The 22645-nt window shown below is 42.3% G+C and overlaps 1 protein-coding gene across 4 annotated transcripts in view; it reads right to left on the bottom strand.

The window, feature by feature from the left end:
- Nucleotides 1-22645, bottom strand: part of ABI1 (abl interactor 1) — a 127863-nt gene that overhangs the window by 85756 nt on the left and 19462 nt on the right. For all 4 annotated transcript variants that reach the window (XM_061585720.1, XM_061585719.1, XM_061585718.1 and 1 more), the window contains exon 2: nt 216-383. In XM_061585720.1, the coding sequence (XP_061441704.1) occupies nt 216-383 (168 nt within the window). The remainder of the gene's footprint in view (nt 1-215; nt 384-22645) is intronic.

Consider the following 22645-nt stretch of genomic DNA (forward strand, 5'->3'; position numbering starts at 1 on the left):
AAAACCATGGTTTGCTGGTCTGGATGTGTAAGCAAACTATAACTAGCTACAAAGGGGAGGGATCTAAGCATGCTGGGGAAAGCACATGCAGGCCTGAGGCTTATGTATACTAATGTCAAACTATGGTTTGGCATTACATGTGAACCATCTCAAAGTCTCTTACATCGTTGAAATACTCAAGAAAAGTATCTTTAGCATCTCTTTGAAAAGATTACCTGGGAAATATGATTGATTGAGGACTCCATTCTCCGAAGCTGGGACGCTTGGATATCCAGTAGTTGGAGCACATTGTTGGCCAGTGCATTGATCTGATACGCAACACTGGCTAAAGACTGAGTTGTATATGCTTTGGTCTCTTCTAAGGCTTTCCTTTTGTCTGGAGCCTGGAGGAGTGGAAAGAAAAGACAGATGTATTATTTTCTAAGTTCAGAGAGAGGAAGAAGCAACTCTTTAATAATTTAGATCACCCAGAATACGGTATTACTGATTCTGCAATATAAGATGGAACTAGAAATTTGCATCACACAGAGAGAAGGAGGAATAAGCAGCAAGTAGCATATGGTCTTGTTTAAAAAACTATTGCAGTAGAAAACCTCTAATAATTCACTAGAGCAACATTTTTATAGCTCTCCCATACCCTTCATTCTGGGCCGAGAATGGAGGGTGGTGGGATGAAAACTCCCAAAATTCTTGAAGTGTAGACTTTCAGAAACTCAGAGCAAACCAGGAGGATGCATTTCCACCCACCATTGCTCCCTTTGCTAGTTGCTCCCTTTTCTACAGCCTTCTTAGGGAAAACAATAGCCTTGTATCTATACTGTATTGCCTGGCTATCCTGATGGAAGGAGGATGCTAGAATGCCCAATGCTAGAATTTGATGGAGAAAGGTTTAAAGGCGTTCTGTGAAACCTGCCACAGTTCTAATTGTTTTACAAACACAACTCCCAAAGCATCTTCCCAATGTTATTTATGAGTTCTAGTACAAACCCGAAGGTGCCCTCATGCTATTAATTTATTTGAATTTACTATTAAAGGAGGCGGCTGATGGCCACTAGCTTAGACAGCTTGAAAAGGGACCAGACAAATTCATGGCATATCAATGGCTACCACTAGGTTTAGGGGCTATATGCCTCCTAATACCAGTTACTAGGGAGCAAAAGCCTTTAGCCCAGCCTTTCCCAACCAGTGTGCCTCCAGATGTTGTTGGACCACAACTCCTATCAGCCTCAGCCAGCATTGCCAATGGTCAGGAAAGATGGGAATTGTGGTCCAACAACATCTGAAGGCACACTGGTCGGGAAAGGCTGTTTTAGCCTAATCCAGCAAACCTCTTTCTCCTAAATTTGTTAGAACAAGTATGCCAATACTCCAACCTAGTCAATACATCAGTCTCAACAATTTCCAAAACTTAAAAGAAAAATATCATTCATTGCTGGAGTGAGGTTGCAGTATCAGAGACCACACAATTTTTGCCACAACCAGAATGTTATTTAATTCACCACTACAAGATTTCTAGCCTCCATAACATTCAACAGCAAACCAAAAGGTTCAAATTTTAAGCTCTGACCTAGCATTTGTAATAGTGGACTCAAGTTGTTACAGTCGGAAGTTTGAGCAAATGGGCAGCTTCAAACAGAGCTCCAATACCGTTTTTAATTATGAAAACTAAGGTTCTTTGTGCATGTTGGGAAGTAGTAAAGAAAGCACTTCCATTCAGATATGTAAAATGGTGTAAACACTCGTTTGATACAGCCATATCTCTGCTCTCTCTCCTTCCTCTACAATGCTAACAACTAGATTAAAATTCCCCACCCACCCTTTTAATGAAAACAAGTTCCATCCTCCTGGTTTCTGTAGAATTTTTCCAAACACGAGCAAAAGATTGCAGGGATCTGAGACACTCAACAGCCTATTGCTAAAATGTTGGAATTAGAGCACATATCTGAGCATCCAGTGCCAGCAAGTATGAAAAATGGAACAGGTCAGCATTAGCCTTTCCATTGTGTGCAATATAAGGGTGATATAAAAGAAATACACTTGCCTAAGGCTACAGATTGCACACTTTGTCAGGATGCTACATCACTTCTCACAAACAGAAGAATCAAAGAAGGCCAAATACGAAGGGCCAACGCAAACAGTCAAGATAATGGAAAATCAAAACCGTTAAGCCATCTCCTGGTTCACCTGGAGTGAATAACAATTCCTTCTAAATAAGAAGCTTGTAAGACTGCATCCTAGAGTATTGAAGGAACTGGCTGAAGAACTCTCAGAACCGCTCTCTATTATCTTTGCGAAATCATGGAGGACTGGTGAAGTGCCGGATGACTGGAGGAGAGCTATTGTTGTCCCTATCTTCAAAAAGGGCAAAAATGAGGAACTGGGGAACTACAGACCAATCACCTTAACATCAATCCCTGGAAAAACTCTGGAGCAGATTATAAAACAGTCAATCTGTAAGCACCTTGAAAACAATGCAGTGATTACTAGGAGCCAACACGGATTTATCAAGAACAAATCCTACCAAACTAATCTTGTCTTTTTTTGATCAGGTAACCTCACTTGTAAACTGTGGGAATGCTGTGGACATAGTATATCTCAACTTCAGCAAAGCCTTTGACAAAGTGCTCCATGATATTCTGATTAGCAAGCTAGCTAAATGTGGGCTGGATGGAACAACTATCAGGTGGATCCACAGTTGGCTCCAGAATCGTACTCAAAGAGTGCTTATCAATGGTTCCTTCTCAAACTGGGTGGAAGTAACAAGTGGGGTACCACAGGACTTGGTCCTGGGCTGAGTGCTCTTCAACATTTTTATTAACGACTTGGATGAGGAGGTACAAAGCATGCTTATCAAATTTGCAGATGATACAAAATTGGGAGGCATAGCTAATATTGTGGCAGACAGAAACAAAATTCAAAGGGACCCTGATAGGCTGGAGCATTGGGCTGAAAACAACAGAATGAAATTCAACAGGGATAAATGCAAAGCTCTACTCCTAGGAAAAAGAAACCAAATGCACAGTGATAATATGGGGGATACATGGCTCAGCAATACAACATGTGAGAAGGATCTTGGAATTGTCGTTGATCACAAGCTGAATATGAGCTAACAGTACAGTGTGGCTGCAAAAATGGCAAATGCTATATTAGGCTGCATTAACAGAAGTATAGTTTCCAAATCGTGTAAAGTATTAGTTCCCCTCTATTCAGCACTGGTTAGGCCTCATCTTGAGTACTGCGTCCAGTTCTGGTCTCTGCACTTCAAGAAGGATGCAGACAAACAGGTTCAGAGTAGGACAACAAGGATGATCAGGGCACTGGAAACCAAGCCCTATGAGGAGAGACTGAAAGAACTGGGCATGTTTAGCATGGAGAGGAGAAGACTGAGGGGAGCTATGATAGCACTCTTCAAGTACATGAAAGGTTGTCACACACAGGAGGGCCAGGATCTCTTCTTGATCGTCCCAGAGTGCAGGACACAGAATAATGGGCTCAGGTTGCAAGAAGCCAGATTTAGACTAGACATCAGGAAAAACTTCTGAACTGTTAAGAGCCATACGACAATGGAACCATTTACCTAGAGAGGTAGTGGGCTCTCCGACACTGGAGGCATTCAAGAGGCAGCTGGACAGCCATCTGTCAGGAATGCTTTGATTTGGATTGATTTGGACAGCTAGAACAAGATGGCTACGGGCGAGGGAGCTATGGTGGACGGAGCTCTTCTATTGATGGCTTTTACGGAGTAATTCTCCCTCCCACTGGAAGCTGCAACGTTTGGGAGTGCATGGGAAAGATGGGGGAGCCCCGCTCCCTTCTTTCCATACTTTCTATCCTGCCTCTCTTGTTATTTGACCTGAATTGGACACTAGCTACCGGAATGTCCCAGAGGCGTTACCTACATCAGGCCGCCGCCGCCTCTCACGGTGGAGAGCACCGAGCCGGGCTGGACTCAGAGGCAGGCTGGAGCCGGAGACTGGTGGGTCGGGTGTTGTGGCCTGACCTTGGAAGACGTAGTTGCTGTGATAATCTTTTGGCTTCTGAGGAGTGGGAGGCGCCCCTGCGGCAGCTGTCGTTTTGCCACGCAGCCTCTGTTTGTTTTGCCTGTTATCAGTCGTGTTTACACCCTGGCTCCTCTGCCTTGGCTTCCTTGAGAACTGCCCTGTTGGTTTTGATTTTGAGGGGCCTGTTGTCCCGCCCCTCTCTTTCTTGGAGTTGCTGGATGTTAAGATCGGGGGAGGATGTTGCTTTACATCTTGCAAATGAACCACTGCCACACTGGTTCTATGCTTACACCAGGAACCTCCATCGGTAGTTACACCTCCGGACTATACAGGAGAGAAGCCCTATTACTATTGGAATTTGTTGCTTTTACGTTATTGTTAGTTTTTATTGTTAGTCTCTTAATGTTTTGATGTTTACATGTTCTGCTTTGTACGTCACTTAGAGTGGCTGACAATTCAGCCAGATAAGCGACTAATAAGTCGAATAAATAAATAAATTCCTGCATTGAGCAGGGTGTTGGACTTGATGGCCTTATAGGCCCCTTCCAACTCTACTATTCTATGATTTTATGATTTTAAGACCTACGATTCGATGCACCCAGCAGGGCTGTGGAGTCGGAGTTGTGGAGTCGGAAGCAATTTTGGGTGGAGTCAGAGTCAGTAAAAATGTACCGATGCCTACTCCAGCTTCAAAATAAAAACTTTCATAGGAATTTAGGAAAGTTTTCTTGTTCAGAAATTTTAATCAAATAAATATATTTTATGTTCTATCAATTTAGCCTGATGATTCAGGTGGTGGTGATGAAATGCCTTGTGCTACCATTTTACTACAGTAAATTTGTTATTACTAGTTAATATACATATGCCATTTATGAAGGAGTCGGAGTTAGAGTCGGACAGTAGAAAAATAGAGGAGTCTGAGTCGAAGGTTTGGGGTACTGACTCCACAGCCCTGGCACCCAGTAACAGAAAGGAACAGTACAAAAATATTTGAAGGGCAAATAAAATTGCTGTGGCTTCTCCTAAGACTGCCTAAACCAATGTGTGTAAAATCTACAACTGTAAAATCCATGCATAGCTTCTGGCTAACCTGCAGGTTTCATGATCTCAGAGTTCACATCTGGGCTCCTGAAACTATAGCACTTGCACTCTTCCCAAAACTCCTAATCATGCTTAGATTGACAGCATGCTACAACTGATAAGACATATACTCAGAAAAAGCAGCCTTTTGCCTTTCCAGGATAAGCAAATAATTCAGGCATGTTACTATCAAAATGCTAAATGAAGCACACCATTTCCTTTTAGAGCAGCACTTTATATCTACCAAGGGGAAATATTACTATTGACAAACTGAAATGTGCAAACAGGAAGACTTGAGAACACACACATGGTTCTATGCAGCCTTTTTTTTAAGCATTAGGCATAGCCAGGAAATGTAGTGTTCAGCTGGCGCTCAAGCTAAGCTTTGTATTTCCTGACTGCAGCATGAGCAAACTGGAGCCTTCAACCTTGCATCATTAACTCCTTCATCACCATATCTTTTCCTGCTGTTAAAACAGCAGTGGAATCTAGAGACTGGGGCAATAAACTTCTATTCACGAAGAAGCAGAAGGAGCTGCTGTGCACAACTATAAGTCTCCAACATTATTTCCATCTCTTCCCGACACACCAACCAAGGATTTTCCCCGCTGAGATAACTAAATTAACCTTAATCCAATAAAGCAATGTTTGTCCAATAAAACAATGTTTGTACTGGCTAGAAAAATTCCAGCCATCAAGCAAAGTGGTAACTGGCAGTCAGAAGCCCTATGAAAGCCTTCAAAAGAACTCACAAAGGTTTAAACTGCATAGTAGGAACAGGTATACCTGCTCAGTCCCCAACATTTCTGCACTGAGCAGGAAGGTCTGTGGGAGGACTTGGAAAGCACTTTAGTTGAATGCACTTGCAAGCAGCTCCCCAAGACCAGGGCAAGGTTTCTAATCCTAAGGAGGCTTACAAATGCGTTCAGACCAATATGCTTACAAGCCCCCCCCAACCTTAAAGCAAAGAAGGAGTTTAAATCTTCATGCATCCTTCTGAAGTGGTTCAGTATGCTAAAGAGAATCTTGTAGACTTTCTATACTACATGCTTTCTACATTAACCTCTAGCTTTGACAATATAAACTGCTATTGTATTTTGGAAAGGGCTTTTTCCCCGACTTCCAAAGGTCCTATAAGGCCTGGATAGTGGGTTTGAATAACAATATAGACATTACTTGCACCTAGTAGTTATCTCCCTAGAGGAAATATATATTTTTCATTTACTATTTTGTCCCTGGAGGCAATTTTGTGAAAAAACTAATTAACTGTCTGCTGTAACATACCTCTGTAATATACTTCCAGCTTTTCACAGATGAAAATAGGGAAAAGCTATATAAAACTCCTATTCTCAAGCCAAGGATCACTTTGTAAGCTCCACTATGACACAGTATTGTAGTACAGTATTGAACTGCCTGCTTGGATGTTGTTTTCATGTACTCTACAAAAGCCCTGTCATCCACAGATTCAGTTGCCAAGAGGGTGATACTTCTTACTGTGAAAGTCATAGCAGAAAAACATAATTATTAACGGTGCTATCAACCAGTGGCCGCTGTTGGCTCCATGTCAGTGGGGCAGTGGAATCCACTCCAGGGTTTAGACCAAACTTTTAAGGAGCTGTCCAAGGGGCAGGGGCAGCTGGTGGCCCCATGTCAGTGGGCCAGTGGAATCCACTCCAGGGTTTAGACCAAACTTTTAAGGAGCTGTCCAAGGGGCAGGGGCAGCTGGTGGCCCCATGTCAGTGGGCCAGTGGAATCCACTCCAGGTCTTAAACCAAACTTTCAAAGAGCTGTCCAAGTGCAGTACTGCAATACTGACAAAGCCCTGGTTTTCAACCTCATAAGATGGAATTTTAGGAAATCTGTTAAGCTATTTTGTTCTGCCAAGGTTTTCTGATTATTTTCTTACAACAAAATGACCTGCTCATGTGGTAGATTATTTTTGCATTCATATTTTGTACATGTTATTTTGAATTTTTAAAATTGTAAACCGCTCAGAGGACTTTGTAACTGAAAATATGAATATTCATATATAAATATTATAAAGAAGGGTTATAGATAAACACTTTCTTTCCCCTCGCCTATCTGAATTCCAGCAACCTCTACGGCAGCGTTTCCCAACTAGTGGGCCACCAGATGTTGTTGGACCGCAATTTCCATCTTTCCTGACCATTGGCAATGCTGGCTGAGGCTGATGGGAGTTGTGGTCCAGCAACATCTGGTGGCCCACTAGCTGGGAAAGGCTGCTCTAGGACAAACAGACCAGTACATTTCAGTTTAAATGCACGCAAGCCTGTAAAGTGTGCTAAATATGTTCCTACCGAAAAGAAATGTCAAAGTATTGCATCAAATCTTGCAGATGGCTTCATAAAGTCCTCCCTTCTTAGCACTGGCTGGTGAAAAGCAAATTAGATTATTTTAATCAGTTTACACATGACTTAAACACTGTCCACATCACATTTTACTTAGCACAGGATGCTGTAACTTGCAAGATCGTGCCAAGGAAGACAATGACCAGCGTGCTCACATTTAAGTAATTCACTTCCGCTAATTCACTTTGCTTATTGCTTAAGCTTTCTGAGAAGCCTACAGAATTTAATTTAAATTTCCTGGCAAGTGAAAAATTTGTCCTCATGTTCCACCAGCACTTTCAGTACATTCGTTCTAGATTGAGGAATTAAGTTTTATTCCCAGCATTTTCAATACATGGAAGCTTATTAGGCTATAATACAAGCCTACGTAAGTATCAACATTTCAGTGTAATTCAAAGCATCACTATCTAAATGAAGTGGTCGCCATAAGGGAATTTGAAGGGAATATGCCTCCACTCTGAATTGACAATAGTCTGTATGTTTAGGTGCATATTGCAAATAAGTACAAGAGCAGGAATCCACAGAAACCTTGCATTCCTGTTAATAAAAAGAACACGTCCTTAGTCCTCATTACCACAGAGAAAGGTTGCAAAGACTGTGGCAGAATTTGCTGTGGACTCAGAAACTAGGATGTTTCATGGGCAGTGTGTGCACACAGGTCCCCTATCCCTTTCTCTCACCATTTCTTTGTCTCCATATGCTTCCTATTTCCTCAGTTTGAGCCCTATAAACTCGTAAATAACCACTTGCCTGGTCCTCCAGGGCAAGCAGTTGTACAGCTCTGTTTACAATGCTTCTGAGATGCAGAAAAGCGGGTGGGGGGGAGGACCCCAAACAGTTTAGTGGGCAGCTTTGGTCTAGGGGAAGCCGAGCGAGACCATTTCTCATCCCACTACCAACTGTAAAAGGTAAACACACCCTGCCCAGACAACAGTCCTCTGATCTGAAAGCTGGACACAGGGCTGCCTCCCTCTTCCTCTAGGGTTGGAGAGTAGTGAGAGAAACTGGCCCATATGCTACTTCCAAAATGAGGAGGTACCTTCAACAGGGCTCCATTCTACACAGAGGGCATGCTCGCTGTATTTGTGATAATCTGTCCCCAATAAGGACAGTCAGTCCTGTTCATCCTAGTGCAGCATTACCCAACCTTTTTTGACCCAACGCCCCTTTGCAAAATCTTTTTGTGCCCAACACCCCCCTCAGATTAAGTATATGCCAATGCTTCCTATTCTTCCCTTAAAATATGAGTAATGCATAAAAGAAGAAACAGAAGCATTGGTGCAGGTGGTGATAAAGCTGAGGAAGGCCCAGGCATGGGCAGAAGGGTGGAGAGAAGACCATTTGCATGGCTGATATAACATCCCACACTATTTTCATTGTGCCTGGCCAGTATGTTTTGGAGAAGGCAAATCCTAGGGATGGGACTTGTTGGACTTAAATGAGATTGAAACAGTTTAGTAGTTCTCTCTCTTAGACTGTCTTAGCAAAGTGGAATGAGAATTAACCAGCCCATCTTCCCCTCATACAGACTAGCTGAATAATAGCAACAGCCACAGTCTTCTTTGGTAAAAAGTATTAAAAATGTTTACTCACGACCTTGCATACGTTCAGAAAACATAGGCTCTAGCCTGGAGAGAGAAGATAGAAGTGGGTAATAGATTTTACTCCATGATTGGGATGTTGTGGGAGAGATAGCCTCTGGAAACCTCTCTCCTGGCTTAATGGAGATTAACGCATACAAGAGAACAAAAACTCTTAACAAAAAGGAAGAGAAGGGGGAAATAACACCTGGTCAACAGGAGGTTACATTACAGTAAACAGGCAAAGACATGTCCCCTCTAGCCAGACTTGGGGACATCTCCATGCAAGCTTGCTTATTCCAACAGGATAGTTAGCAGAGTGACTGGAATAAAGCAGTCGGAGTCCACAGTGAAAAGAAACTGATCATGCTTTACCGAGAGTAAAGAGAACAAAAATATATGATATGATGAGAAAATAAACAGAGGTTTGTCGCTCTTAGGTCAGGCCTACACAGGGGGAAAAACTCCTTCCAAACGACTTCTCCCTCCAGCTCTTAACAGTCAAATCTTAACCGCCTTCCTCACTGACAGCTGACTAGAACCTCCAGCCAATCAGAGTCTGCTGTCAGCCAGAATTAACCCCTTAAGCCACACACTGAATGATCCCTGCTGTTGCAGGGGGGAAACATGCAGGACTTAAAGCAATTTGCTGCTAAAGGTTAATATAGGATGATCCTATCTTGCCTCTGAAGAACTGAACAGCTAGTTTTCATAATCACCACCTTCGCATGGCTTCACCCAAACACCTTAGGGATAGAAAGAGCATCCTGCTCCATCCAGAGACGCATTGCTGGATGGACGCTGTTAGCCCAGCCAGGCCTCAATGAGAAAAGATTCCAAGCTTTTCAACTCAGCAGGAGTCATCTGTAGGCAGCCAGGGAAGTCTATTGAAAGGGGAGGGAGAAAGGAGAGCAGGAAACAGCAAAAGAGTTGTAGGCATTTCATTTATCATTCCTTCTATTGCCAATACAGTAGAGCCCCGCTTTACGGCACTTCGCTTTACAGCGATTCGCTAATACAGCAGTCTCAATTAGACGCAAGCTCCACTCATACGGCGCTTGTTTTGCTTTTACGGCAGTTTTTGGGCATCGTGCACCATTCTATTCAATGAGTTCCGCTTTACAGCGGGGGTCTAGAATGTTACCGACCGTATGAGCGGGGCCCTACTGTATTCAGGCTGGGAGCACCAGTTGCTTATATAGCCAAAACAGCACCAACAAGGCGCAGGAGGGAGATAGCAGCAGACTTGGGAAAAGCTCAAGGTTTGCAGAACTACAAAAGATCTTGGATGGTTTTAAAAGGGGGTTTAGACAAATTCACAGAAGATAAGGCTATCACAATGGCTATGCTCTACCTTCACTGTCAGAGGCACTTGCCACTTCCTGGGAACTGCTGGTGGGGAGAGTGCTTCCATCATTCCTAATGGGATTATTGTGAGCAGAAAATATCTTGATCTGGATCACCAACGTGGAAATTGCCTTTCCCCTGATAACGTCCATACTGAACATCAACCTCCATTATTAATCAATGCCTATGTATGCAATTACGAAGCACTGGGAGACATATAGACAACCTCACCCCTACAATAAGTGATTATATAAACTCTATATATACAGCTAATTTGTTACTGTTATATGCATTCAAGTAGATTTCAATTTGTGGCAACCCTATGAATCAGCAAACTCCAATAGCATCTGTCATGAACCACCCTGTTCAGATCTTCTAAGTTCAGGGCTGTGGCTTCCTTTATGGAATCAATCCATCTCGTTTGGCCTTCTTTTCTACTCTCTTCTGTTTTTCCCAGCATTATGGTCTTTTCTAGTGAATCATGTCTTCTCATTATGTGTCCAAAGTATAACATCAGTTTCATCATTTTAGCTTCTAGTGATAGTTCTGGTTTAATTTGTTCTAACACCCAACTATTCATTTTTTCTGCAGTTTAGGGTATGCTGAAAGCTCTCCTCCAACACTACATTTCAAATGAGTTGATTTTTCTCTTATCCAATCAGTTTCTCCATATTCTGTCCTTACAGTAGCCTCTTGTCCAGAGTATAGGTTGTTCATTAGGACAATCAGATGCTGTGGCATCCCCATTTCTTTTAAAGCATTCCATAGTTTTTCATGATCTACACAGTCAAAGGCTTTGCTGTAATCTATAATGCACAAGGTGATTTTCTTCTGAAATTCCTTGGTCTGTTCCATTATCCAACGTATGTTTGCAGTATGATCTCTGGTACCTCTTCCCTTTCTAAATTCACCTTGGACAACTGGCATTTCACGCTCCATATATGGTAAGAGCCTTTGTTGTAGAATCTTGAGCATGACTTTACTTGCATGGGATATTAAGGCAATAGTTCAATAATTACTGCATTCCCTGGGATCCCCTTTCTTTGGAACTAGGATGTACATTGAATGCTTCCAGTGTATGAGCCATTGTTTTCTTTTCCACATTTGTTGACAAATCTTTCTCAAAATTTGGACAGATTCAGTCTCAGTCGCTTGTAGCAATTCTATTGGTATGCCATCTGTTCCTGGTGACTGATTTCTTCCAAGTATTTTAAGAGCAGCTTCCACCTCACATTCTAAAAATTTTTATTCTTCATTATATGGTTCCTCCATGAATGAATCTGTCATCCTTGCATCTCTTTTATAGAGTTCTTCAGTGTATTGTGTCCATCTTTTATTTCATCTCAGTCAGTTAGTGTTGATTATTTAACATCCCTGCTCTTGGTTTAAATTTCCCTTTAATTTCTCTAATCTTTTGGAATAGGACTCCTGTTCTACCCTTTTTGTTGTCCTCTTCTATTTCTAGACAATAATTATTGTAATAGTTCTCTTTGTCCCTATGTATTAGTCGCTGTATAGTTGCATTTAGCTTTCTAACTGTGTTTCTATCACCTTTTACTTTTGCTTTCCTTCTCTCTTTAACCATTTTAAGAGTTTCTTCAGTCATCCACTGAGGTCATTCTCGCTTTTTAACTACAGGTATTGTCTTTTTTGCATTGTTCCCTGATAATGTCTCAGACTTCACTCCATAGTTCTTCTGGTTCTCTATCCACTAAGTTTAAAGCCTCAAATCTGTTCCTTATTTGACCTTTTTATTCTTCTGGGATGTTATTTAAATTGTATTTTGGCATTATGATTGCTTTGTTCTTCTTTAGCTTTACTCTGATTTTCAACATTACAGCTCATGATGTGTACTACAGTCTGCTCCTGGTCTTGTCTTCACAGAAATTATGGAACTTCTCCATCTTCTGCTACCAATTTTATAATCAATTTGATTCCTATATTGACCATCTGGTGATGTCCATGTGTACAGTCATCTTTTTGGTTGCTCAAAAAATGTGTTGGCAAGAAACAAATCATTGGCTTCACAGAATTCAATAAGTCTCCTGCTTCATTTCTATCTTCTAAGCCCCATTTTCCCACAATTCCTAGTCCTTCTCTGTTTCCTACTTTTGTATTCCAGTCCCCCATAATTATCAGCACATCTTGTTTTGGTGTGTGATCAATTTCTTCCTGTACTTCTGCGTAAAATCTTTCCAATTTCTCTTCTTCTGTGTTTGCCGTTGGAGCATAGACTTGGATTATGGTTATGTTAATAGGTTTCCCATTAAATCTCATTGATATCACTCGCTCAGACTTTACATTATAGCACCTAATTGCTTTTGCTACACCCCTACTTACTATTAAAGCAACCTCATTTCTTCTTAATTTCTCATTTCCTGCATAAAATATTTTGTAGCTGCTTGTTTGAAAGTGTCCAATTCCTGTCCACTTTAATTAACTCACGCCTAGTATTGTAATGTTGATATGCTGCATTTCTTGCTTGACAATTTCTAACTTTCCCTGGTACATGCTTCTCACATTCCATGTTCCTATTGTGTACGTCGTACAACTCTGGACTCTTCTTCTGCATCTGTGTTCATCAGCCTCTGGGCTTCATTTCGGCTTTGACCCAGCTGCGTCATTAGTCACAGTGCTAGTCATACTTGTCCTTTGTTCTTCCCAAGTAGCTCGGTGAGTACCTTCTGACTTGGGGGTCTCATCTTCCAGTACTATCTTGGTGTTGCATTCTGGATGCTCTGTTCACATGGTTTTTGTGATAAGAGGTATTCGGAGGTAGTTTACCATTGCCTTCCTCTGAGTCTGGATGCATCTTAGTCTGGTGTCTCAGTTTTGACCATTCCGCCTTGAGTGCCCCTGCTAGGAGTCTAGCCTCTTGGTCTAGACTCCTGACAGCATTGCTCTCAGCTTCTTCGACACTCTCAAATCCCCTCACCACGTTAAGGTGTGCATCCTAGATGGGGTTTACAGCTAATAGCAGTCCTATATGTTTCTTTCCCAACACAAGACACTCCTCGATGCCTCTCAGCACGTTGAGGTAATACTTGAATGCAGGTGTGGGGAACCTTTGGCCCTCCAGATGTTGCTGAACTGCAACACCCATCAGCCCCAACAAACATGGCCAATCACTAGCAACACTAGAGAGCCAAAGGTTCCCCACACCTGCTCCACTGTATCATCCTCCACCTCACAAGGTTGCTATTTTTTTTAAAAAAAAAACAACCATTTGGAAGATTGGTCTGCACTTTTAGGGCTTTATTTAACTATTTTCATTATTGGTTGCAGAAACAGGCAGAGGTTTTTCCAAGGCCCCTCTGAGTTTCTGTTCAGCTCAACCTAAGGCTTCCACACATGCTCTGTGATAATGCGTCCCGGAGGTTTAATTATCCCACTCACGCTAGATAATGTTTACAGACTACAAGGCAATAGTCCAATTTGCAGCAACTATTAAGAACTGTAAATCCAGAGGTCATTTAAAATAATTATGGGAGAGCTACCTATTGAGTTAGGGTTTTTTTTAAAAAAAAGGTATGGGGGGGTTATATACTGCCTGACATTTATTCATGTTTCCACAAAGCTTTTAAGAGGTGCTTAGCAGGAACCCAGCTTTGCCATTAACGCCCAGGAACAAGTCCACCATGACCTCAGTACATAAGCTAAAGGAAGAACGCCAGGTCAGCAACTGCAACGGCTGTAGCCACAGAGTTTCTCTGCATCCTGGAGAACAGTCAGGAGATTAATATTTAACAAGACAGAACAGAAGCACAACTACACAAGGCTGCTCTTAAAATACTGACCATGAAAGGTTTGTTCTGTATAGAGAACTACAGACCTAGCTTGTATTGGGGAACTATCTAGCAGTTTGGGGTATGAGCTATCTAGACTCAAGGCCCTGCCGACACCAGGGAGCATTGTTGTTGTTATGGGCCTTCAAGTCGATTACGACTTATGGTGACCCTATGAATCAGCGACCTCATGAATCAGCGACCTCCAATAGCCTCTGTCATGAACCACCCTGTTCACAGGCCCTTTAAAATATTATCCCAGCATACAGGAGTAGCTCATAGGAAAGTAACTCTACTGCAGCTAGGGTCATGGTTAAATGGCCCAGCCACCAAACACATGGGTGGGACCAAAACAACAGGCATCCCCTGGCAAGGGGCTCAACATCCTGCTGGGAGGGAGCACCAATTCTGTATGGCAAAGACCCACAAGATCAGCCACAAAGCAACATGTCTGCCAGCCAGAATCAAGAGCAAACCACAGTTTGCCCACGTCCGCCAAAAGGGCAAAACTATGTGTTTGCCCTGAACAAGGATTGGAAGGAAGAAATTGCCATGCAGGAGGGAGTATGTGAGCCTGAAACATGTTCATTTATACCCTAATTTATTTCATTTCATTTATTTCACACTTCCTCCACCCTCAGGGAAAAAGAAGAGCTAAAGGAGATATTAATGGTTCACACAAACACACCATTTTGCCATCACAACTACCCTATGAGGCAAGTTACGGGGAGAGGAAGCAATTATTCAATGCTTACCTGTGAGCTTTGCAGCTGGGTGAGGATTTGAACCTAGTTTCCCCAGCCCTGGCACCATTTGCCTACCTAGTTCACCATTGTGCAATCGGACCAGTAAAAGATTTATAAAGTGTCAGGCACGGGATGTCTTTTCTGAACCTTCTACTCAAGGTTCTTTTAAAAATGGAAATGACAGACATAAAAATTCTAGCTCTCTGAAACTGAGGGAGGGAAGAGACATCTGATGAAAGGCACACATTACACTTTGGACTCTTTGTGCTGCATCTCTCTCTCTCTCTCTCTCTCTCTCTCTGACAGAACATGGGAAAGGGTCTCTAAGGATCCTGGGAAAGGAGGAAAGAGGCAGCAGGCCAGCTTGGACATTCCAGCTTTTTGCTACTGCAGCTGCTTATAAAATGACCATCAAATGTGACAGGGGGGGATTTTTTTGATGTACGCTTGAGGATGAATTGAGATTACATTGTGGTGGCTTGAAATACTACTTGCAACTTAAAGAAGAGAAGATAGGAAGGAAGGGAAGAAGACAGGGTGTGCCAGGTTTGCCTTAGAAAAATATTTACATTTCAGCTCAGAGCGATTATGTTTGCTTAGTCACAGTGATTCACAATAACTGCAGTTTTTGAGGGGATGGAGTTCAGTTCATTAAGATAAATAATACATATTTAGACCACAAAGATGTGAAACAATGGGTTAACTCCACATTAGATAATTTCACCCTTAAGCAAGGAAAAGCCAAAGTACTTTTCAATAATTATGTGCAACTCTGTACATACTCTCAAGCCAATAAAATACAAGAACTACGAGAATTTTCAATCAGAAAAGATGACTTCTACAACCAGCATAAATTATGCAAATTAAACCATTTGACTGCCCTCTTCTTCTGTTTCTGCCAGTCATGAGGAAGGGATGTGTGTTCAGGTGATTGAAGCTTTAACCCCTGATTGCTGGGAATCTAGCCTAGTATCTTCTCCCACTGTCAAATCTAACTTCACAGCCATAAGGTGCTAGAAACTTGCATTTTTAATGTAAGTTGAAGTCTACAGGATGCAGAATTCTGTACAAAATATCAAATGTGTTGCTTGCACTGCAATGCAAATTTATAACAAAACTAGGGCAGAGAATGTACTAGCCATATCAGAAGAGGCAGAAAGCAGCAAGCAGGGCTGTGGAGTCGGAGTCAGAAGCAATTTTGGGTGGAGTCGGTAGAAATGTACCGACTCCGACTTCAAAATAAATTTTGATTGACAAATTTTTTAAAATAATTCAAAATGTCAAAGAAGCTTCCCATGAAGTCAGTTGTATTTGAGCATTTCACCATAACTCAAGATGGAAAACATTTTGTGTGTCAGTGTATGACACAGGACCCAGATGAAGACAAATGCTGTGATGCCAAGATCAGCGCATATTCAGGCAGCGATAAAAATGCTCCTATGAGAGCTTCCAATTTAAAAAGACATTTACAGCCCTTTCCAGGGCTGTGGAGTTGGAAGCAATTTTGGGTGGAGTCGGACAGTAGAAAAATAGAGGAGTCGGAGTCGAAGGTTTGGCATACTGACTCCACAGCCCTGGCAGCAAGTACAGTATTAGGTGGAAGTCATAACACACACACATGCCCACAGAGCTCTTCCTTGGTACCCTGCTCCACCCTCCACTGAAATTCAGCTTCAAACAGCATTCTGTTGTAGCAAATAAAGCAGGTTGTGATGTGTATGGGCCCACAACAGTTTCTCCAGTTTGCAAATGTTTTCACAAACCCCAAAATGTTGGTGACCCCTGCTCTTAGGCACTGAGTACAGAGCAGTGAATTGCTAAACCCAGCAAGAGAACTCCTACTAGACCTCTTGGGGATAAAACAGGTACAGCTGAAATGGCTGGTCAGGACCATAACAGCATGATCATGGGACCATCAAGTGAGCAGCCAAGGAAACTCAGCCCACAGGGAATGTTAGGCTGTACTTCATTCCAGAAATCCATAGCCCCGTGGCCCAAAGGCCTCGAAACAATGCCACAGAAACACTATAGCCCCGCCAACCTATAAGAAGTTGAAAGGGGGGCTTCCCAATGCCTGATAAGGGAGGGAAGGGAAGCAGCGAAGGTGGCATGGGGTGGGATGGGGAAGGAGAAATCAGGAAAGTGACCGAGGCCACATGCACACCACAAATTTATTCCACTATAATACCAATTTCAATTCAATTCTTTATTGTTACGGTCAGTGACCAGCATGTATAATACTAATTTAAACAGTCATGGCTTCCCAAAGAATCCTGGAAAGGGTAGTTTGTGAAAACGCTGGGAGTTGTTACGAGGATCCTATTCTCCTTACTGAACTACAGTTGCCATAGTGGTTTAACAGTCAGACCCCCTTCCCAAAGAACTCCAGGAACTGTAGCTCTGTGAGGGAGATAGGAGTCTCCTAACAACTCTCAGCACCCTTCACAAACAACACTTCCCAGGATTCTTTGGGGGAAGGTCATGACTATTTAATGTGGAATAATAGTGGAATAAATGTATGGTGTGAATGTGGCCAGAAAGTGGGACAGATAGGGAGATGTGGGAGGGCAAGTGACTAGGCATCAAGGACGCACAGAGGGCACTTTGCTCAAGGCCCCCTTAAGCACAGCATCAGTGCTGGTTCCTTCTGCCCCAGTTCAAATTCTCAGAACACAAATAAGTCCAGGAAAGCTGCCCAGAAGGAATGCTGCATGTGGGTAGTGATATATTGCAGCTGCTTGACCATATGCCTGGTAGTACTAAAGACCAGGTCCACCAACACAAGCCAAAGAGCACTTGTACAATATTTTTAATGCATCCTTCTCAATCTCTCTCTTTTCTTCTTCTGCAACATACTACAGCCATAAATTGTATAAGACTATGGAAGGCTAAGGGTTAAGTTACACAGAATTATTTTTGCCCAAAAACATAATGACTAAAATGCTATGAATTGGGCTCAGTCTAAAATGCAACTTATCCTTTTTCTTTCCCCACCCCTCCAAAGTAGTTGAACTGGTAGAACCTACTAATAAAAATCTTGCAGGCAAGGAAAATAAATGCACAAATGCAGGCTCAAGTCAAAGCGATGGTATGTGTATAGGGGGAGAGCGAGTCTGAAGGGAAACTTAGTTGTTAAAGTTTGGCAAGCGCAATGTGTGTCATTTGTCTCCATGGAAATTCAGAGCAGAAAAGGTGGCAGAGATTTTGAAAGTGTAACCATTTCAAGCTATTGTTAATTTAGCAGGCCCTTAACATTGGGATAATAAATTACACTTGGTCAACTAAAAATAGGGTTGTCATATTGCCCAGTTAGGCAGGTTTTACCCGGATTCTAGCCATGCTACCTGGTACCCACTTAGCCCATTAGGTAGTCTGGATTCCCAGCTTTCATTACAAAAAAAAGCAAGTCTCTATCCCTTGAGAATCCAGAGTTAAAAGGCAAATATGTGTAGGCAGTTTTCTGCCCAATTTCCCTTTCCATTGTTCTTAGCCAATGAGGGACACCACAGCTGTACTGGGAAAATCAAGAATTTTAGTCTGCCTGCTTCATATGCAGAATCTAGAAGTTTAGAAAACTGCACATGCTCTTTTGATCAACACATGCAGCTCCACCCCTTATCCACAGACTTTCTGGTTGAGTCAGCAAGGAAAAGCAGCCTTCATCTCAATTATCTCTGTGTCTCAGGTTATGTGTCTTAAGTGGTGAATGCAATGGGAGTGTCTGCCTGCCATCATGGAGAATGGAATAAAGGGGCTTGAATCAACCAAATGCTCCCTCCCTTGAACAAATACAAGATACAAAAGCAAACCACTCTGTAGAAAGGCTGCAGTATTAGCATTTGCATTTTGGCCCAGTTTTTGGTGCTAATTACTAGGCAGAAAAACAAAACAACTGGACAATGAAACCATTAATATGCTTAATTTGCACAATATGTAAATTAGTATGCTTGTGGAACTGGAATCCATTTTTTCAGCTTCTGCCTTATGCAGGTATGAAGCTGGAAGAGAACTTATGACCCAATACAGATCTTCCCTCACACACCACATACTGTACTAATGGCCAAGTTTTAGTCAGGAAACCTATTAGCTATTAAAAATAACACTCTCTCAGTTACACAGAAGTCCAACCAGCAACATTTGGAAAGAGGCTGGTAGGAATATGGAAGAAATTTCAGTGAATTACTTAGAGATATTTCTTTTCCACATAAGTAATTGTTCCCAAATAAGCTAAGAACCGCTGCTGTCATAACACTTCCCCATGATTAGTAGAAACCATAGTTTGGTGCCTTCACTCTTGTTGACATCCCAAAGTACATGCAGTAGTTACAGTTCAGCTAAGTCTTGCCACTGGAGGCTGCCTACAGACCAGTGAAACCTGCTTGTCACCTGCAGATCAGGTCAGTTCACATCAAAATTCACAAGGATTAAATTCCTCAGCATCCCTAGTACTGAGCGTTGGTTAATGCAAACCCACTTCAAATCACGGTTTCATATTGTAGCTTGAAGCAAATACTTAACCATGAGCTTAATCAAACCATATACATTGTACAGTATTTCCATTGGGGCAATATGGCATATCTGATATTGCTACTTCTTTCAGAATAAAAAGCTGCAGGAATTTTATTAACTAACTAATTGGGGAATCAACATTAGAAAATGAAAGTGGTACTTGGCATTTTAAAATAAGGACTATGAAAATGTTTTTAGTCCCCTAAGGGAATAAACAAAATGTAAACACTTAGAACATTACCTACAAGAATAACTTTACATATGTCCATAAAAATTATTGTCATTTGATATTTACCACCAGTGCCAAATTACCGGGCAATTATTTGCTTTTGTGTTCAGACAATTTACAGACAGTTTGTTCAGCACAACTAACTAGCATCTGACAATGTACAAGCTAGCAGGAGCAGCAGCAGCAGCCTCAGCGGGACTAGATAGGCAGATGCAGGCTTGCCATGTTTACAATTAGATGTGTGAAGAAGAGCTAGAGTTATAAAAAGAAACCTTTTGAGCAGGTACAGGTATGTTTCTGTAGTTATTGGGGGATTAAGGCTGGATTACATGCTACTAATTATGCAAGCATCTACTTTTAATTCTCCATCCGTGATTTCTCAAAGACCATTATAAAACTATTTCCCTATAGACTGTCTAGATATTCTGGATTATTCTTCCTGTTACTGTTGTTGTCTGCTACTAATGGGGCTTGAAATTAAAACAGCTTAATGTTTACTTTGCTTCCAGGCCGCCATCCATAACACAAGCTTCTCTCTGGGAACAGAGTTTGCCGGTAAACCAGATTGTCACCCTAGACTAGAGCTGCAGAGAAACAAAACTGTACACAATGAGGATCCCCCCCCACAATACTACTAATAGCAAGACCCAGAACTTATAACAATATATATTACAGTCTCATAGTTGCAATGCACCATCCAAACAGCACCCTTTCAGTTACTATGGAATACCAGTAATAATCCTTATTTTATTGTTTATTTATTTATTTATTTATTGCACTTGTATACCACCCCATAGCCGAAGCTCTCTGGGCGGTTTACAGCAATCAAAAACATTAAAACAAATATACAATTTAAAACACATATTTTAAAAACAATTTAAAACACAATTTTAAAATTTAAAACAATATAAAAACAATTTAAAACACATGCTAAAATGCCTGGGAGAAGAGGAAAGTCTTGACCTGGCACCGAAAAGATAACAGCGTTGGCGCCAGGTGCACCTCGTCAGCAAGATCATTCCATAATTTGGGGGCCACCACTGAGAAGGTCCTCTCCCTTGTTGCCACCCTCCAAGCTTCCCTTGGAGTAGGCACCCGGAGGAGGGCCTTTGATCTTGAACGTAGTGTACGGGTGGGTTCGTATCAGGAGAGGCGTTCCATCAGGTATTGTGGTCCCAAGCTGTGTAAGGCTTTATAGGTCAAAACCAGCACCTTGAATTGAGCTCAGAAACATACAAGCAGCCAATGCAAGCTGGCCAGAATCGGTTTTATATGTTCAGACCGTCTGGTCCCTGTTACCAATCTGGCTGCTGCACTTTGCACAAGCTGCAGTTTCCAAACCGTCTTCAAAGGCAGCCCCACGTAGAGTGCATTGCAGTAATCTAATTTGGAGGTTACCAGAGCATGGACAACTGAAGCCAGGTTATCCCTGTCCAGATAGGGATGTAGTTGGGCTGCCAACTGAAGTTGGTAGAAGGCACTCTGTGCCACCGAGGCTACCTGAGCCTCAAGTGACAGAGATGGTTCTAGGAGAACCCCCAAGCTATGAACCTGCTCCTTCAGGGGGAGTGCAACCCCATCCAGGACAGGTTGGACATCCACCATCTGGTCAGAAGAACCACCCAGTAAATGTAGTCTTTATCAAGTGTGTATGACAAAGCTGTAATTTCTTGGGGAAAATGCTTAGTTCAATCTTAATGACTATTACAAGTATTATATAGGAATTGTTATGCACATTGTTTGTACGGCATATAGCAACCAGGAGAATATACATTTTCATGTTATGGGTCTTAATTGTAGAGTCTGCAGAGACGACACAAGAAACATTTCATGCATTTCACCTGTTAATCAGATTGATTGAAAATGGAAATGGACTGCCTTCAAGTCGATTCTGACTTATGGGGACCCTATGAATAGGGTTTTCATGGTAAGCGGTATTCAGAGGGGGTTTACCATTGCCTTCCTCTGAGGCTGAGAGGCAGTGACTGGCCCAAGGTCACCCAGTGAGCTTCATGGCTGTGTGGGGATTTGAACCCTGGTCTCCCAGGTCGTAGTCCAACACCTTAACCACTACACCACGCTGGCTCTCAGAGATTATTCCATTTATAGTAAACTAAAATGCAAGATGTCCCACCCCTGCAAAAGAGTACCCCTTTTTTGCCTCTCGCCCTGCTCCCTACTGGCATGGATGGGATCATAGGCAAAAATGAATGGAGCAATGGATGTGGTCATTATCTTTGTACAATAATCTATGTTCCAGCCATGCAAAGTCAGAGTTTTCTACAAACACACATGCCCCTTTACCTCTCCATCCTTCACCCAGGCAAGAAAGAGGCATCATCACAATTCAAGGATGCATTCTTACCAGGCAAAAAGTACTAGAGGAAGACACAGAGCAGTGCCAGTGAATGGGTGTGGCCTGAGGAGGAGAGAAGGGTCGGGTAGAGATGCCTGGTTGGTTGCGCTGACATTTGGCCACCAAGCCTGAGGTTCCCCACCCCTGCTCTACTCCACCAGAAGACTGTTACAAATAGCACAGCACTGCACAGAGGCCAAGAAGAATAAATGGCTACAGCAGATTGGGGGGGGGGGAAATGGGGCTGGGGAAGAGAGAGCAAATTATCCTTAAGGCTGCCACGTACTTACATAGCCTGCTGACACAGCTGAACCACTGTTAGGGGATTACAGAGCCTTACTATGACACTAAGCACATGGCAGGTCATCATTCATTCATCAGGTTACATCAGCACAGGACCTTTGATGGCATAAAATGTCAAAACGATACCTACTCTCATTCGATGATCACAGGCTGGCATATTCATCTAAACAAGAACAGTTTTCAGTAGACTTTAAGAACAATATATTGTGATCTGAGTCCTAAAGCACTGAGAACAGATGTCTTTAAATTCTGGCCAACTACAACATGTTTAGGCCAAGAAGAAATGCAAGGTTGTTTGCTCCCCAATGTTCATCATCATCTTTTTGACAAATAGGTGCTC

This window comes from Rhineura floridana, chromosome 10 (genome assembly GCF_030035675.1).
Source record: "Rhineura floridana isolate rRhiFlo1 chromosome 10, rRhiFlo1.hap2, whole genome shotgun sequence".
NCBI lineage: Eukaryota > Metazoa > Chordata > Lepidosauria > Squamata > Rhineuridae > Rhineura > Rhineura floridana.